We start from the raw sequence: 18,664 nt of genomic DNA on the forward strand, positions 1-18,664 counted from the left end.
TGAAGATGGATCAGAGTTCTGGCTTGGAATCTCTAACTAGTTAGAGAAAAAAGTAAATCGCACAGTTTGTTCAGCTTCGATCATCTGGGGAAATAATCATCACTTCCATCTTCACCTTCTAATTTATTTTAAAAGAAATATAAATTGAAAATAAAAATATAGGGGCATCTGAATGCATAAAACTCGAGGAAAGAGGAGCAAAATGCCAGAATCTCAACCCCAAATATGTATCGGCAACGTACAGCGCTGAAGTCGCTATTTTAATCTAAGCGCAACAGTGACTCTAATTTATTGCCTTTTCTTCTAATTTCTTTTCATTTAATTTGCACGTAAATTAAACACACACACACACAAACAATTCCCAGAAAATTATGCCTCAGAAAATAGAATTTGAATGAATACATCAGCAGAATTTAATCTCAGATGGTACGGACAAATTTGTGAACATCACTGGCAAACGATTTGAAAATATAAATCAGAATCGTACTCGTAAAAAACAAACTAAAATACTAAAAATAAGATAAATTAAAATGACGACAGAGTGAGACAAAATTTAAACAAACCCCATCGAAAAAACGTCGACCGCCTCGGTATCTCGGATTGTAGGAGAGGGTGCTGTGTATAAATAGAGAAGACGAATAGAGATGGAAGAGATATGAGAAACCCTAATTCACTAGAGCTGGTTCGAATTACATCGCTGACCTTTATGAGTAGACGAAACTACAAGACTAGCCTTATCAAAATGGACATTTTTCATTTCATCCTTGACAGGCCTAGGATCAGAAAAATAACAAACAAAACGGGCCTACCAAGCCCGTCAATTATTTGATCGCGTGAGAAAAATCATATCTACTGAATTAAGGCTGCGTGATAAGGTAAAAGATAACTAATTCTTGAAAGGACTATTATTATATAGTGGCATAATTTGGCTTAAAATTTTTAAAAGTTTTGAAGTGTTCGGTTTGCATTTTTTTAAAAATTGGGTTCTAACTAAAATTTTTGAAATTTTAAGAGGCTTAATGAGAAATTTTAAAAATCATAGGAGGGGATTTATTGAGAATATTCAAAAAATTTAAATTTTAATATGAATTTCTAAAACTTTGAAGTGGACTAAATTAAATATTATAAAAATTTTAAAGGTCTAAATTGTAATTTTCAAAATTTTGGGAGTCGTGGCCCCCACTAGCCTCACTTAATTACACCGTTGCTATTATAAATATTAAAAAACAACATATCGAATAGCACGAATAAACGACTTCGGTAGTAAATGAACTGTTATTGTTATATTTTGAAGTCTTGAGTTTAAGTACCATAAATGTAAGAGGTATAAGTGTTCAATATCAAATTGTTTAAAGTTATATTTAAATATATATTACTTTGTATTTATCTCATATTAATAATAATGAAAAGGCTTAAATATACAAAAGGTGTACAACCTATGTCTGTTTTTCCATTTTATTACCTAACATTTATTTCGTTTTAGTTGGGTGCCTAACGTTTCATTCCGTTACTCAAAATGGGTCAAGTCGTCAACGACATTAATTTTCTCCATTAAAGTGACTCGTGTCACAATCTCATAATTTTTAAAAATTTATATAAATTAAAAAAAATTATATATATATTTTAAAAAGAAAAAAAATAAATTTTGAAATAACCTCAAAACTTTGAAAACCTTCATTTCAACCCCTAAACCCACACCGATCGCTGCCTTTTGCCATCGACGAAGCTCCACCCGACCTCACCTCCCCCTGGCAACCAAAACCCCTATGAAATCGTGATTGATCAAGGCTGATCGACGGTGAATTGACGTTTTATACCCCGCGAACCCTAGGATGAATATCGCAATCCCAAGCGATTTCGACAACCAATCGACGACAACTACGATGACTTATAACTAGGATGATGACAAATTCTATGTCGGCGACGGTAGTCGTAGCCGAAAAGGGCGGAGGCGGCGGGTTAGTGCTAGGATTTGGAGATTTTAGGGATTTTGAGATTTTTTGTAAATTAAAAGAAATAAGGGTTCTTTTTTTATAAATATCATAATATTTTTAATATTTTAAAAAAATAAATTTTAAAATTACGAGATAGTAACATGTGTCACTTAACAGAGATAATTAACGGTCCGTTACGACTTGACTTATTTTGAGTAACGGAATAAAACATTAGGTACCAAACTGGACTGAAAAAATGAGCATAAGTGGGACACCTTTTGTATACTAAATAAAAAAAAACATGTCGAATAAGGTAAAAGACAACTAATTTCAAATAACAAAGAACACGTGATAATCCTCTTTTTGCTTTTCTTACTTATATTTAAGGTTACAAAAAAGTAGTTTTGATCATCAAAATTAAGAATCCAAGCATTTCACACAAAAACTATAATATTAATAATTTGTATGAAAAAAAGGGAAAAGAAACGCAAACAATAGGCTAGTCTTCTTGAAGATATAGAATGGAAACATCTAGTTTCATGGTGATGACGATGGCTTTTTGGGTTTGTTCTCCAGCGGATGCATGCCGTTATCGACATCGATGTGAACGAAAGCTCTTTCCACTTCGGGGAGTTGTTCGAGCTTGTATTTAAGAGACTGTCCGATATTATGAGATTGTGAAAGGGACATGTCCTCAGCCAAAACTATGTGAACCTCCACGAAGTAGTGAGAACCAAAGGTGTAGCCTCTAACCGTCTCGATGTGTCTAATCTCTTCACGGTGGTTCCAAATCAAGTATGTCAGCTTCGCTAAATACTCCGGCGGCGCTGTTGTCCCGATCAAGCCCCATACGTTGTCAATCACCGTGTTCGCCCAATTCCCCATTGTGTACAATGCTATCTGCAAAGTGCAGACAATGACATTGAAGCAAAGAGTCAGCATGTATAATAACAACTTGAAGGTGTAGGTATATGTAACATGAACTAACAAGAATTGCCCCAAGAGGATCAATCCACCAGTAGAATTTGATGGCTAAAACGGCAGTGCCTAGACCGATCGAGTTAGTGATAACGTCGAAGAAATGATCCTGCGCGTACGCCTTGATGATTTCGTTATCGAATCTCCGACAATATATCAGGAGCACTAGTTTTACTACCGTCACTGATACCATAATCCCGATCATCCATTTTTCTTTCACAGGATCCCTATCAGGTTGTGCCTGCAATTCATCATCAGAAGACCCAAAAGTTGAAGGTTTATGCTTCTTTTTTTAGTCCAAACCTTCTTCTTTCTGAAATTAAATTTCAATTGCTTGAACAAACCTTGATGATCAGTTCTCGACCTGATTCAAACAGTATTTGCAATCCAAGCGTAGTCATTACGGATGCAAAAACAATAATTCCCTGCAACACCTCATACAAATAAAGTTAAAACATATAGATAATCCCACATGACAAAACATCATGCTCATGCCACCTAACTTTGAAGTCCCAGAAGGCATGATTCATGAAGTTGACTGCAATTATACGTGTGTAAGTGCGTGCATGTGCACGTATTGGACCAGGAACCGATATGTGTATATTTGCATATACATGGACCATGTCAACATTTAATCCAAAGTATATTCTAAATTTAAGGATTTCTTTTTTTATTTTTATTTCTTTTGCTGAGGAAAACAAAGACTTACAACTGGTTGCATCCTGTTTTTGCCAATAGGATAACGATACTGGTTTGGTTTTCTCATAGCATAAGCAGTAAACCACAAAATAAAGCCTGACAAGAGATCCAGCAAAGAGTCCAAGGTTGATGCTATCACTGCCAATGATCTACTCATAACAGATGCATAAACTTTTGCCAGGAAAAGCACAAAATTCGCCACATTCGATGCATATATCGCCACCCTCTCATTCCTAACCAGCTGCCTCGTTTCCTCCTGCAGACATATAAGTGTATGCATTTGGGAAGCTCATTTCACCATAATCAAAATGCAATAAAAACAAACCTCAGACAAACTCCCCGGCAGGATTCCCAATTCATTAAATGTGTCGATTTCGTTGTACCCTTTGAGAAGCACTTCCTGTCTCTTGTAATACTCTGAAAGTCTCCTTTGTCTCCCTGAAAGAAAAAGGTAAGTTTATTGCAAAATATTGAGTACTAAGCTAAAGCATGGGAACTGCAGCATGGGAATCTGGTATAAACGAGACTGGATTTGCTTACTGAAGGCCTTGATATAATATCCGAGGCGAAAACACGAAGACTCCGTACTTGTCTCTGGAAGGTGGAACTTATCCATGTTGAGTCGCCAAGATTGTTCGCTCGCCATTGTTACATGATTCTCCCCTACTGGAGTCGGTGACAGAAGCTCTGCTCGGTAGTCCGATGAATCTGTTCGAAGGTTGTTCGCAAATTTTACTCCGTTTGCCATTTTTACTGCAACAACTGATGTCTTGGAAGGGAAGGAACAAGTATCAGTCTTATAGGGACAAAATTCGCATACGGTTGTAGGGATATCAAAGCAAAATTCAAATTCAACTGCTCCACTTACAGAAAGCACAAAGGGTTTAGTATATAAATCAATGGAGGAGAGCATGAAGAATGTTGTTTTGATCCTTTTTTTCTAGCAGCAACCACATCGCTTCAGTTATATTCTTTTTTTTTTCCTTTAATGATATTAAATTGTGTATAAAGTTGACGATGTCGCCAAGTATCATCTCCTTGAGGGTAAATTGGACATTTCAAGTATGAAAGAATCCTATTTTTGGAATATGGTTTCTTTTACACACCTGCATAAAAAAATGGTGAACTCGTTCACGTAGAAATATCAAAGATTGATAAGGTTTAGCCTTAGACCCTCAATTCCTACAGGTACCATCCATGTATATTACTAAGATTTGTGTAAGTATTGTCTATATGGCCCTGGTTTTAGTATTTTTTTTAATGATGATGGTGAACTTTGTTGGTAATTATTGGAGATATCTTGTTAGCTAAGCCAGCGAGGTGCTCTGCTAAAAGATACACGAGGCCCAAATTATTTTCTTAAAAAGTTTTAAATTTCTACTGAAAATTTATAATCAGAATTCATTATTATAAATAATTATTTTAATTTCAATAAATAACAATAATACAATTATTATCAAAATCAACGTGATAGCCCAGCGGCAAACACTTATGTTTTGAATCTATTTTTGAAGTAGATTACAGTTTGGACCGACATATAGGCAAATTGTAGATGTGACTAACATTATTTTTCAATTAATAATAATTATTAATTTTATTGAATAATATTTAAAATAAATTAAATTTATTCAATAAAATTAAATCACGTTAACTGATTTTTAAAATCATCAAAATATACACACTAACCACAAAGAATAAAATAAAATCATATAAGAAAAGAATAAGAAATTCAATAGTGAAAATAAAATCATTAACCCTAATTTAAAAATACATGTAATAATGAAAACGAATTGATACACTAACTTTATCACAGCTTAACTCTAACCTGTTTTTTTATAATTACAAACATTTATCAATAAAAGATAATGAATTCGAAGGTCTAAATTAGAGTAAATCAATAAGATAATTAAATAAGCGTTAAATAGAGAAACGACGTCAATAGAAAAAAATGTCTATATAAAATAACATGTAAAAGCAGACAAAACCATCTAAAGAGTAAAGAGAAGGGCTTTTCATAACACCACAGGCTTAAGCCTGACAATTTTAAAAATTGTCACGTTAAAAAGAGGTGCTACTAATATATTTTTATCAATAAACTAACCACAAACGGAAGTACAGCACAAAAACATATGATGAAGAGTACAAAAGAGAGGATCCGATTTCTCTACAGGAAAATGCATTAGAAGAGTTGGGGCAATACCCAACTGACATATCACTAGGAAAAATAGCTGCCCCAAACCTAAGTTGGGGAAATGCAACGCATCAAAAAAGAAATAAGTGTTGGGGCAACACGGTGAGAATGATGACCAACCATCCAGCAGACAGGATATTCAAGATAGCAGTTTTCAATTCAAATAAAAACTAATGGTCATTGCCAACATATTGTTCTTTAAATTTATAAAATAAAAATTCAAATCTCAATATGCCGAAAAGAAAAATAATTAAGACTCTTTTCAAACTGCTACATTTCAGCAACATGAAAAACGTTGATTGAAATTTCTCAGATGGCAACTGCAATCCTTCCAGCCACTTGGTCCATATCCCGCTGGCCATTTGATGTGATTCTCCTACCACTGATACATAGAGGATAAATTTTAGTTGATATTAACAATGACAGATGATAGTAATGTGCAATTCTAATCATTATTCTACTTATTTTATCCATTACTCACACTCCAAGGTGACAAATACCTTTTTTTCTATATATAATCAATGGTTCTATTTATAATGCTGTCAGCTCAATTGTATCTTGCAGGAATATTAAAACCTTCATGGCAGTGTTACACCAGTCTCAAAGTAATCTTTACTAACACTATTTTCTGTTGGTTTTGTTCTCTAATTTTCTAGCACATGGCATATGACACCTGAAATCTATCATTCAAATCATATTCTACCATCTTGCTCGGATCCTAAAAATTAGATAAATTTGGGTAAAAAGTTATTTTGGATAAAATTATGTAAGAGGTTTTGTTTTTTGTTTTCTAAATAAAGCGTCTGCACTTCATATTTCAACTTTCCTTCAAATATATCAATGCTGTTTTACACACGCGGCTGCATTCTTATAAACATAGCTACTCAATTGAAGAATTGTTACTTTGCAAATAAATATTTTCGCTAGCACTATGTTCTTTCACTTAGTGGAAACAACCATCTTCACATTTGCCATTACACCCAGGAGTTATAAATTTAAAACAAATTAATAGAACAGAAAACCCACCCTTTAGGATCAATGTTAACGATGTTGATATTCTCCAATTCCTGGAGAATGTGTCGAGCAACAGAACCACTGCTCTTGCAGAAATGGCGGGGACGACTTCCATTTCTCTTAGCCGCTCCATAAATCCTTCTAAAGGCACCAACACCAAGACCTCCCCTCAAGTATATTTTCCTAGCCATGGAAGCTACAAAACAACACAATATATCGCTCATAAGAAAGTATACAATGATTAATTAGTCTTAATATGGAAAACGAATGCACATACCAGCTCTGACATAGTACCAATCAGGGTCATAGGGAGGAAGCTCCTTCAGTTTACCAGTCTTCACAATATCAGTCCATGGTGGAAGTTCAATCTGGTTTTTCTCGATTTGAAGAGAGAAAACGAACCACGTTAAAAAAGTAGTTAAATTTAATATACATTTGTAGAGAGTGTTAAACATAAAGATTTCAACATAAGTTAATAAATTAAGAAAAGGCCCTAATTTCCATCTCTAACTAATCAAAAAGCGAGGATTTTCTGGAAAAACAAGTACCTTGCCGGAGCGCTTGAGATGGGCAGCGTAAGCCTTGACAAATTCGTGGGGGGAAACGTCCTTAACAGTTCTTGCTGCCTCCATTTTCACTCTTTTTATGATATCTACCGCTGCAGCGATCACTCCTTTCGCAGCTTGCGATACGTGTTTCCGGCAGATCGGTAGAAGGAAAACACACACACTATATATATAACGAATTAGGGTTTGATGTTGCTCTTCCGCCTCTCTTCACTAAACTGCCTATATAACCTTCCCTATTTCCCCCCATTTTCCTCTATTTCATTCTAGAGGTATTATGGGCCGGGCTAAACCTAAGCCTGATTCTAAATAAATTCTAAGCTCGGACCGTTTCAACTAATCCAAATTATTCCTTTTTTTAAAAAAATAAATATAAAATTTAAAATAATCATTTTGTATTAATATTTATATGTTTAATAAGAAATGACCATCCAGCCCAGTTGGTAGAGCACAAGATTCTTAACCTTGAGGTCGTGGGATCGAGTCCTACGGAGGGTATTTCATAATTCGGTGGTCTCTTACGGAAGCTGCTCTCAATCTGGTGTTGGGGTAGCCTACTATCTTACCTTCCCCTTACCCCATACATATGGGAAAAAAGGGACAGCCATTTATATGTTTAATAATTCAATTTAAATAAGAACATATTTTTAAAAACATAAAATTTATTTGTATCGAACAAACTAAACGATTAACAATCTTTACTATAACTAAATTAAATAAACATATATATATATATTATAAACAAATCTAACCCTAAATAATCAATATTAAAAATTTTGAGGCTCACTCTAAATGATAAAGAATAATTTTTTATTAAACATATTACAAAGGAAAACATAGATTTTGAACCTATTGAATGATTTAAATGATTAAAGAGAATATTATTTTCTTTAAAAGATTTATATTCAAATAACCATGTCTTTAGAATATATATTATCAATTTACTAATAAAAGTATAATTTTTCTAAAGTCACAAATATAAATTGTGATTATTCCTATAAAAAAATAAATTATATTTTTATTTAATTTTTTCATTTTTACAATGTAGAAAATAAATATTTTATACTTAAAATAATAAAAATAGCTTAAAATACTTTATAAACACTATTGATTTATTTTTATTATTTGAAATAATTTTGAAAATATTTGTATAAAAAAGTAAAATTTACTAAATAAAGCTATTAAATAAAGTCAAGAATTTCTTAGTCCTAAATTATTCCAGACTTTAAAAAACATCAATATAAATTATTATTTAAATATTTTATAATTAAATAAAAATAAAAATAATATTAACTAGTAAACAACAATTCAGAAAACCAGTTAAAAAGAATGCTTGTTCAAATAGGATCCAATACAAACAGAAGGCAACGAAATAAACGGATAACCTGACGCCTTCAACATTGTATCTGTTGAAGGAAGGAAAGAAGCTGATTTGTGAACAGAGCGATGCAAATGCCAAGTGTCGTGCTTTGCAAATGAATCCATTTGTCCAACACCACTTTCTTCTATTTCAATACCCTCGTAAACCAAAAAAAAATTCCTTCTCTAAAATCTCTACTTATCCATTTCTCCATTTTATCTCTTCTTTCTTCCTTCCCATTCTCTTCTCTTCGGTTTATGGTACTATTATTATTATTGTTTCATATTTCCTTATATTAAGCTGGTATTGCTTCTTTCTTTATATTTCCTTGCATGCATGTAACTGTATATGTGTTCCCTTTATGTTTTCTTGTTTATCCTTTTGTTTTTCTGCATTTAACATCAACTTTTGAATTTGATCGTGTACGTTTTTTCTTCCTTTCCCTTCCATATTATTTGTTTCATTGGAATTTGTTGATAGCAATGTTTCTGTTTTTTCTGTTGGATTTGAAATTTTGTTTAGAATCTTGGGTATCTTGAATTTGTTTAGAGGAAAAAATGGGTTTTCCTGCTTTTGATCGGATAAACAATCTTTCCATGATTGTTTCTTTGATTCTTTGTCTTGTAGTTTAAAATTCACACATAGTGTTTCTGATTTAAGTGCTTTGGTAATGCAAATTGCCAGTTTCCAAGTGCACTTTGCGATCATTTTCCCTATCGGCAAACTGTTCTACGCCATCATTGGTGTTTTACTTTGATGCATCAATCTTTATGTTCTCTAAATTTATGACGATGTAATCCGTTGTGGTCTCAAAGGCCGGTCTTTAAAGGAAATACATTTTTCATAGTTCCATTTCCTTGCATACTGTGGGATGCTTATATCGATTAATACAGGAGTTTTAATCGAACCCGATGCTGTTGAGCAGCCCAGCCACGATGGTCAGCTTCAAATATTGGGATGAGTGTGTTGATCCTGAGGATTTGGAAGCAATGTGGAATCAACATGCTGTGAGAAAAGAGTGGACTAATGTTGGGGAGACTCAAGGACAAAAAGTTCACCTATCAAGGGATCCCGATGGGCAGCCTTATTTGACACAAACAGAGATGAGGGTAGGCAACTCGATTAACATATCATCAATTCTTTTCTGCATTTGAAATTTTGAGAAGTTTAACCTCAGTAAGTAGTTTTTGATAAAGTTCCAATGGATAAGAAGTCAGAATTTCTTTTATAACATTTTATCTTCCATAAGTAATCTTGTTTGGTGGTCAGATTTGATCATACAAAACATTAGGATGATTCAGTAATTTTCTTTGTTTACTCCTATACAAGATTTTACTTCTAATTTATCTTATGCTGCTGTTTCAGGCTGTTGCGGAAATCGTAACTAGCAGACATTTTGATACACATATAGAGCCGGTATGTCAACTATCACCGAAACATCTAGCCTGTACTTATGATGAAGTATTTCTTGCTTCATTCTAATTTATGATACCGCTTTTAAGATTAAAAGTATCCAAACTTATTGATTTTAGTTTCATCTTACCAATCTACAGGGAATGACTTTTCTGATGACATGAATGTACGAAATTCTCGAAATCTATATAATACAAGTTATTAACATATCAAAATTTATATAAATATAAAATACCTTAACACGATTATGACACCACAAAATACAAGAAAATGACACTAGATAGATGAATTGCCAGGTTTTCAAATCTATCCTTTTTATAAGAGACTTTTCCATTTCTCTCTCTCTCCCCTTCCTCTATATTTGTTTGATTGGCCCTGTATGGTAGCTTTGTCCAAGCTATAGGCTTTGACCATTTATTTCAAGCAAATAAAGAGTTAAACTTTAATAATGTGTGTATTGTACTGTACTTAATTCAAGTTCTACACATAGCATAACTAATTACTTATATTTAACAAAGGCTGCTTCAATCAGCTACCAGATAGTTGGTCTGCATATGCTCCACTAAGAACATATACTACATCTTGAATAATCTGTAGAAGATTTGAAGTTATTATACTTCTAATTATTAAAGTTTGGGATTTTTTTCCACTGCTCTGCAGGAGATGATTTCTGCTATTGCAGAACTTGAAAGTAATAGACAGCCTCTTGCCATGCAATATGATAAGAAAGCCAAGGTCACTACAGTAGGAATCATGCAGATTTGCCCAACAACTGCAGAGTGGTTGGTCAGGTACAATTTTATATTTTCTAGTGTAGCTGCACTGGAATTAAGCTAACCCTGCTTTGGATTATGAAGTTCTAGTTTGAAAATTCCTGTAGGGAATGTCATATTTCATTATACAAAGTTGAAGAGGATCTGGATATTCTATATAGGCCTTTTGTAAATGTATATTTGGGAGCAACCTACCTTAAATGGTTATCAAACTTCGAAAACAAGTGAGTTTTCAGGGAAGAACTTGGATCCATCTTGAATATTTTATGAGGTAAATAATGTGGTTTCATTTCTCTTGTTGGTTCTGAATTTGCAGAGTTAGAACTGAAGAGTTTATCATCCGTGCTTATAAGGGTGGTACAAAGAAAGCAACTCATAAATCAACCCTACCATATTGGAAGCGTTATCTTTCGGTGAAAGAAACTTCTACACCCAGGTTTTATACTCCCCATGAAAGTTTTTGTTTGAATATCAAAATTTACCAAGTACTTCTTGAATTTAAACAAAACTTGAACTGTTGGTGGCATGTTTAGATCATATGTATTTTCTCTATGAACACTGTCCTAGTCCAGCCTCACGTCCATTTTTTGGGCCAGATCATCTGTCAGTGAGGTTAACATCTAGACAAGTCTTTTTTGCCTGAAATTTGAGTTTCCTCTTCACTTTAGTATATCTTGTTTAGCTTCTGAAGAGCACCAAAACTTTGCCACCTTGCAAAGCAGATTTCAACCAGTGGAAGGCTATGTTAATAGAACTAATGTATTGGTTTTCGTTTGTTATTAGGTACAGAAAACATTCTGATGCTCCTCCAATTACTCGAACACTAAATTCAACTACTGCACCAGTTTCAATAGATTCAGGTGGTTGTCCCTCTCTCATTTACTCAAGGTTATTTAATGTAATTTTGAGGAGCATATATTTTCATGTTATCTCATAAAAGAAAATTTACTTTCATCTACTCGAGTAGCAGGAAAAATATTAGTGGTAATGTATCAAAGGCTTTACCAATTTAGTTCATATTTAGTTGTGCTACCTTGTTAAGAAAGCAATATACCCAATATATACATCCATCTCTTTTTGAAATGAAGTAGGAAAATTTGTGCCACCTCTATGGTTTCTCATTCACAGATTAACTGTTAGATTTTGTACCGTTTTGAGTTTCATGAAGTAAAACTTGGACCTAAAGAAATCAAGTAGTGAAATAGTAATGATGTGGTAAACTTTAAAAACTTGCAAGAATAACATCTATACATAATCTTGTAAATTCAACATTTGATTTGTTGAAATGGAGAACATAAAATTTAGGGGAATTTATCTCTATCCTTTCGGAACACTGTCTTCTACCTTTTCGTTTATGCCTTTTTTCTTTTTGGGGGGCTGCAGAGGATGATTGCCTATATTGGGACTCCAGAGTTTACCCAGAAGACATGAAACAGATGTGGAATTGTCATGAAATCTGCAACGAGTGGAATAAAGCTAATCAAAAAAGGGGAAAGGTGCTATTTACCCTTGATAATGAGAAGAAACCATGTCTTACTCGACTCGAACTGAAGGTATGAATCCGGAAAAGATAACTATGCTGTCAATATACTACTTTCATCACGGTTTCAGAATAAGTGCATTTTCCCTCCTTTTTGACATTTTATCAATAGTGAAAATAATTATCATTACTTTTTCAAGTGTTAGAATTTATGTATAAGTTATTACTTTCTTGTGCCAAAACGCAAATATCATAGGATAAGGTTCAAAACTGTGAGTAAAAGCATGCTCAAAAAGAACCTTGCACTCATGAGTCTGGAAATTTTGCTGATCCTGGTGATGATATACCAAACCAAATGTACATAATCAATTTGAACGTAAATGAATATAAAAATGGAAAAAAAAAATACTTGACATGCAGCTATATTATTACGTTAAGTAGTTTATGGTTATTCATTAACAGGTCATATGCATGTAAAGAGATATTGCTGCCTTTTAATTTTGCCAGGAGTGTTCTTTCATTTTGCATTTCATCTATATCATAAACGTTTCTTTTTCTGGAACCATTGACATGGATGTCCTGTTGCAGACAGTGGCAGAAACGATTGTTTCCCGGTACTTCAGTACAAAGGGAATAAAACCAGTAAGTATGGAGTCTGTTACAGAATGTTGTCATAAAAAAATCGATTTTTACCCAGCTGCTAATATTTTGTTTTATGTTCATTCTCCCCCCCCCCCACAATAACGACTGTTTTACTGGATATTTTCGACATTGTTTACCATAGCTCATCTGTTCTGCCAGCCTATTAAATTAGAGACAAAGCCAAGAGTGGTTCATACACAATTTAGCACTAGAATTTCTGATTAGTCTGTCTACACATGCTCTTGATGCCTCCAAAAATTTGAAAGAAAGCAAGAATAACTTCTTATGTAAGTTCATAGTGCTATATTACGGGCGATTAGGTATGTTTTTACCAGCAAAATCTGTGATATCCACAATTTGCCTTTTATATCTGAAAACTATTATTTAGTATATTGGTCCCAGTAGGAGAGAAAGAAATGATACGGAATATGAAGCTGTTTAACCACCTTTTTTTTCTTATTTGAGCTTGCTTATCAAGCTGTATTCTCCTATGATGTTTGGACATGTAAAACATACACCTTCACTTACAAAAGCATGTAAACGTGAATGAAAACAAGTAGGAAAAAACAAATAGATGGATTCCGGATCAAGTTGAATGATGGAATTGGTTGTGTCGTCGACTCTTAAGGAGTTTGGGATTGATGTTTACTTGAATTATCTTAAATACATATACTGCAACTGAACTTATATGTTTTATGCACTTACTTCTGCTATATTGTTGTATTTTTGCTTTCTTCTTCTTTGTTCTGACTCTTACATTTTGTACAGTCAGTACTTTGTGCTCTGGCAGAGATGGTTAGCATGCGCTACATAGACGGGATCGAAGGACGAATTGGACTAATGGGAATTGACTACTCCACATCTTTTCGGCTTTATACGTGAGTGAGATCCTAAATGAAACTTCTAACTATCAATTTACAGCAATGATCAAATGTCTGAAACGTGTAATTTTCATGTGAAGAGAATTGGGGTTCAGGGATTATCCGGTTGATTACGTAGAAGATCTGACCAAACCATTTGTGTCCATGTATTTCGGCACGGCATATTTTTCTTGGTTATCGATGTATGAAGGGAGGTAGGTTTGTTCCCCCTATAATGAATTTTAATGTAGCCTGAATGATTTATTCCATGGCCTTAAAGTTGTGGCATTTTCCTGGGATGGAAAAACAGCGAAAGGAATCTGCAATTTACCATTCAGGCTTATATATCCGGACCGGAAAAGGTAAATCTTGAAGCGAAATGTCCGCACTGGGAGAAATTCGAGCAAGCTTTGACAATGTATAATATGCGAGACAGGTATGTACGTACAATTTATAATTATCGCTTTAACAAATGGAATCGTATGTATGTTCCCTCGAGTGACTTTGCTATATTGTCATCGCCATTGATGTTTTCTTCTTCAGGAACGGAGGGAGGTGCACCGTCATGTGACCTGATGGATATGATTATCATCTGATCAGAGCAGCTTTCTTCTTCAGAAACCTTTTATTGTTTATGATTATTTCCGACGATTTTTCATTTTTCGTCGGAAAAAGGTTTAAACTTGTAAGAAATCATCTTTTCCAACAGAACGCTTTCGTTGGTAATGTTTTTTTTTTTGGGTAATATGCTGAGGGCGGAAATACGGGTTCTGTAAAATTAATTAATTAATTTTCACAATTTATTATAAAAGGGGGTAATTTAATTTATTTTGTTCGAAAATTCTATTTATTTTGCCTTTGCCATTTGCCTTGACAAATAGGAAGAAGCAACATGAGACTGTTTATTATCGAACATTTGGTCCACACGGAAATTATTCCAACATCACTTGCATGTTCACAGAAGAACTCGAGAGAAAACGCTCAAAAAACACAGCACATTTGCAAGCTCTCGGCTTGCTTGCTTTAGTCCAACAAGTCCAACGGGTTAAACATACAAGATTTCATCATCATCATCTAATATCCTCCCCGTATGAAAGCGTTCAAGCGGTCCAGCTCTGCACGGTGCTCGCTCACCACAGCACGAACAACATCTCCGATGGAAACCATGCCGATCATTTCCCTCTCATTGATCACCGGAATGTGTCTAATACGGTTTTCTGCCAAAATACCATAGGTTAGTACTAGCTCGACAAGGAACATTGTAATGAACACAAAGAACATATATCGTAGATGGCCGCAGATCATATTACCTGTCATCAGTTGCATTGCTTGCAGAACTTTGGTCTCAGGTGTGACCGTGATGAGCTTGTTCTACAACCACCATATAATATGATCTTAAAATTTCAAAAATGAGCAATGTAATATATGTACATCTAAAAGATCAGCCATATATGATGCAAGTAAACTTATAAATTTACTCGAATAAAAGCCAAAAAGAAAAACAATACCTCTTCAGTCATGATGTCCCCAACTTTAGTTGACTTGGATGATCTTCCATGTACTATTATCTTCCTAAGATAATCTGAAAGTATAACATAAAATAGAAGAAATAAACCAATAATCAAAACTGTACCAGACCACAGAATAATTCAAAATCTCTTCTTGATGATTAAGAAATGCAAAATGAAGCAAACTATAATCTTAGGAAGGAATTTGATGGGCACCCTAATTTTGGTATATACAATGCTCAAGAAAAGGGCAGCATGTGATTGTTTGACATGAAAAAGCTGAAGGAAAAATCCACACCAAAATAAAGGCAATAAATGCATTCAATGGCAAAGGTGAAAGGTACATTGGGATGGCACAAGCCAACTATCAACATGATTTAGCTCGTAGGTTTTGAAATCTACTTTACTCAGACCTTAATTTTGTCTGATTCAGACCATCTAAAACGCAACAAATAACACAAAACTCCTAGCATAGGTAGCTATGTTACTCAAACTCAAGTGTTAGTGTCAGATACATGTGTCTAGCACAAGCATATGCTCAATTTGTCTGAAGTTTTGTTCATGATTTGGACGAACCATTAAGGATCATATCCCATACCCATATCTGAATATCTGTTGAACTTGTCTGTTAGACACAAGTATTTCAAAAGAAAAAAATTAAGTCGGTACAACACAAATAAGTAGATTCAGAAACTTGTAAATGCCTGTAGATCATGAGAAATACTCAATTCATCATTCATTCAAAATTCAAAATCTTGGTGCCAAATTGATTTTATCAGGGTGTACATGTTAACTACCTCTCTCTGTGATGATACCCGCAATTGATTTCTTCTCTCCAGGTTTTACAACCACCAAGGCACCGACATTGTGTTGGGTCATCTGAAAAAGATTTAACTAAATAAGCACGCAAATCAAGTATTCTATGAAAAAGCTGAGAATCTACAAAAATCGTAAAGACACTTACCGACTTCACAGCATCGTACACAGTGTCATCTGTAGTGCACCAAAGCCAGGAGCCATCTGCACCTTTACCTTTGGCTTTCAAAACGTCAAAAATAGTCGTGCTCTCAAAGCCATGTTCTTCCATAGTAGCAGATGAAAATGATCTGGAAACAGTAACCGGTCGCATAACCGGGTTGACAATCAGAATACGACGCAAGACCGCATTTTTCACAGTATTTCCATGAACCGTAAAAGCTTGAACTGCCCGTTGCATTCTACCTATTACAACTGATCAGTTAAAAATCAAGCAGAGAAATTGTTGCAGTTGCAGATGTCACAAAACAATCGTCATTCAAATGTCCCATCGACCGAAACAATTCAAATGGCAACACATAACTTGATACAACATCTTTCATGCTAGAAAGTTGCCAAAAAAAAGCATTCTATTATTCTAACAATAAGATTCCTCGAATTTCAGCTCAAAGAGTTAAGGAGATTCAAGTTACATGGATCATTCTTCGAAGTTGTAATTGAAAAACAAGGATATATCTCAGCTTAAACAAAGAAGATCCACCATCGAAACAATCGGAAACAGATCTTAACAGTATCGAAAGTAAATCAAAAGGCAGAAACAACCCAAAAAAGAGGTCAAAATTTCAATAATCAAACTGCAATCTAAAGCCTAAACTTAGAAAGAAATGATGGGTTAGAAGAGAGGAGGAAAGAACGAACCTGGATTGAAGAGAAACAAAAGCAGGGTAAACCCAGAAAGTTGAGGGATAATGAACCCTAGAAAAGCGGTTTAGGAGCGTTTTAACCACCGCAATAAACAGATAAACCCAACTACGACATTCCGCACAGCCTCGCAGTGCAGTGTTTAGTACTCATTTTCAGACACCAAGGATAGCGCTACGGACAATACAAATGATTCTAAGAATTGAATTAAACAAGGGTAAACTATAAGATTGGTCATTTATGTTTTGATTTTGTTCACTTTTGATCATTGATTATAAAAAACATTTTTATAATTTACATTATTAATTTTTTTTATATTTTAATCATTAATTATCAATTTAACTCAAAAAGCAAAAAGTAGCACTCTTCTATCATCTCTTACCTAAAAGACGAAAAAAAAATTAAATCAAAGAGTATAAAAAAGGTAATTTCAATATAATTTAATCATGTCATCTGATAATATTATAATTTGAATTGAATAATATTTTATAAAAAAATTAATTGCAAAATAATTTTTAATTGATGGTTTCTATGAAAATTTCATGAACAAATATTTTAAAAAATTAGTAGATGTTTTCATAATAAAATCAATGCAATTATCATATATAAATGAGTAAAAGATTATATGATGAGAGAGTTCGTAATTAGAGAAGAAAAAAGAAAGATCAAGAAAAAAAATCAACAAGAGAAAGTTATGAGATAATTTCATTTATTATCTTAGAAATGAATAAGAGAAAGTTTAAACTTTGTAAAGTTGAATATTAAATTATAAATTATAAATTATTTTAATTAATATATCACATTATTATTATAGTTATATTAATAATTTGATGAATAAAATTTAATTAATCAATAATATAATCATTATAATGATTTTAATAATTTAATGAACAAAATATAATAAAATAAGTAATCGAAATATAATAAATTAATAAAATATAATTATCTTTTTGAAAGGGGTTGATTTTTTGCAAATGGAGGCCAATGGAATTTGTAGCTGGTTATGGAAAAAGCTACACTGAAACTTAGAGCGGTCCTCCCTGTTCGTATGTTTACTACTCTTAATCTTGTGACTGGAAAGTTATAGGATATGATTAGAACCAGGAAGGAGAATGTTTCTTGGCATAGGTTGGTTTGGCACACCTTCCATAGTCCTAGGTACTCGGTGATGTCATAGATGATTATTTTGAATAAATTACGTACGAGAGATAGACTTGTTGCTTCTGATATCCAGGTTGAGATAGAATGTATGCTATGTGATGATGGTCAGGAATCTAGGGACCATATTTTTTTATATTGCCCCTTTTTAAAAAAATGTTTGGTTGGGGTCGAGGGCTTGCAATTTGTCTAGGAGGGTTATAAATTGGAATGTTGAGTTGAGTTGAGTTGAGTTGAGTTGAATTGGGCTACAATAGTAGAAAAAGGCCTCCCTAAGCATGTTTAGGGGGATGTCTCTTGAGGGCACATCTGTTGCGGAAGACGGCTATCGGATAGAGCAAAATCGCAACTGATAATTTGAGAAAATAAAAATGAAGATAAAAGAGACACACAATTTACGTGGAAAACCCC

At 33.7% G+C, this 18,664-nt stretch overlaps 4 protein-coding genes and 2 non-coding genes across 8 annotated transcripts; 1 reads left to right on the forward strand and 5 right to left on the reverse strand.

Annotated features, from left to right (window-relative positions):
- Positions 1 to 5: 5 nt before the first annotated feature.
- Positions 6 to 109, reverse strand: LOC120162579. The gene has a single exon (XR_005519562.1). It is a non-coding gene; the product is annotated as a small nucleolar RNA Z103 (small nucleolar RNA).
- A 262-nt stretch (positions 110 to 371) lies between these two features.
- On the reverse strand, positions 372 to 456 carry LOC120162576. The gene has a single exon (XR_005519559.1). It is a non-coding gene; the product is annotated as a small nucleolar RNA snoR117 (small nucleolar RNA).
- A 2,015-nt stretch (positions 457 to 2,471) lies between these two features.
- Positions 2,472 to 4,500, reverse strand: LOC120161453 (metal tolerance protein 9-like). The gene is made up of 6 exons (XM_039171697.1): positions 4,152 to 4,500; positions 3,937 to 4,049; positions 3,622 to 3,867; positions 3,257 to 3,337; positions 2,923 to 3,153; positions 2,472 to 2,834 (listed from the first exon to the last, which is right to left on the reverse strand). Exons 1-6 carry the CDS (start codon positions 4,357 to 4,359, stop codon positions 2,472 to 2,474), a joined length of 1,242 nt encoding a protein of 413 aa, XP_039027628.1. The 5' UTR covers positions 4,360 to 4,500.
- Positions 4,501 to 5,935: 1,435 nt separating this feature from the next.
- Positions 5,936 to 7,569, reverse strand: LOC120161862 (40S ribosomal protein S19-3-like). Its single transcript, XM_039172072.1, has 4 exons — positions 7,365 to 7,569; positions 7,094 to 7,184; positions 6,829 to 7,012; positions 5,936 to 6,184 (listed from the first exon to the last, which is right to left on the reverse strand). The coding sequence occupies exons 1-4, from the start codon at positions 7,446 to 7,448 to the stop codon at positions 6,112 to 6,114; spliced, it is 432 nt and encodes a 143-aa protein (XP_039028003.1). The 5' UTR covers positions 7,449 to 7,569; the 3' UTR covers positions 5,936 to 6,111.
- Positions 7,570 to 9,673: 2,104 nt separating this feature from the next.
- Positions 9,674 to 14,522, forward strand: LOC120161792. Its single transcript, XM_039172003.1, has 12 exons — positions 9,674 to 9,851; positions 10,108 to 10,158; positions 10,816 to 10,946; positions 11,036 to 11,152; positions 11,245 to 11,364; positions 11,712 to 11,788; positions 12,312 to 12,481; positions 12,997 to 13,050; positions 13,819 to 13,928; positions 14,012 to 14,125; positions 14,221 to 14,346; positions 14,454 to 14,522. Exons 1-12 carry the CDS (start codon positions 9,678 to 9,680, stop codon positions 14,479 to 14,481), a joined length of 1,272 nt encoding a protein of 423 aa, XP_039027934.1. The 5' UTR covers positions 9,674 to 9,677; the 3' UTR covers positions 14,482 to 14,522.
- Positions 14,523 to 14,794: 272 nt separating this feature from the next.
- LOC120161879 (CBS domain-containing protein CBSX3, mitochondrial-like) lies at positions 14,795 to 17,273 on the reverse strand. 3 transcript variants are annotated; one of them, XM_039172089.1, is made up of 6 exons: positions 17,093 to 17,273; positions 16,383 to 16,685; positions 16,216 to 16,297; positions 15,419 to 15,492; positions 15,221 to 15,281; positions 14,795 to 15,127 (listed from the first exon to the last, which is right to left on the reverse strand). In XM_039172089.1, exons 2-6 carry the CDS (start codon positions 16,632 to 16,634, stop codon positions 14,985 to 14,987), a joined length of 612 nt encoding a protein of 203 aa, XP_039028020.1. In that variant the 5' UTR covers positions 16,635 to 16,685; positions 17,093 to 17,273; the 3' UTR covers positions 14,795 to 14,984. The 3 variants fall into 3 exon arrangements, with proteins under 3 accessions (XP_039028020.1, XP_039028018.1, XP_039028017.1); XM_039172087.1 differs by having other exon boundaries at positions 16,383 to 16,635; positions 17,093 to 17,272; XM_039172086.1 differs by having other exon boundaries at positions 16,383 to 16,639; positions 17,093 to 17,272.
- Positions 17,274 to 18,664: the final 1,391 nt, after the last annotated feature.

This window comes from Hibiscus syriacus, unplaced genomic scaffold, assembly GCF_006381635.1.
Source record: "Hibiscus syriacus cultivar Baekdansim isolate YM2019G1 unplaced genomic scaffold, ASM638163v2 tig00111402_pilon, whole genome shotgun sequence".
In the NCBI taxonomy this organism is placed as follows: Eukaryota; Viridiplantae; Streptophyta; class Magnoliopsida; order Malvales; family Malvaceae; genus Hibiscus; species Hibiscus syriacus.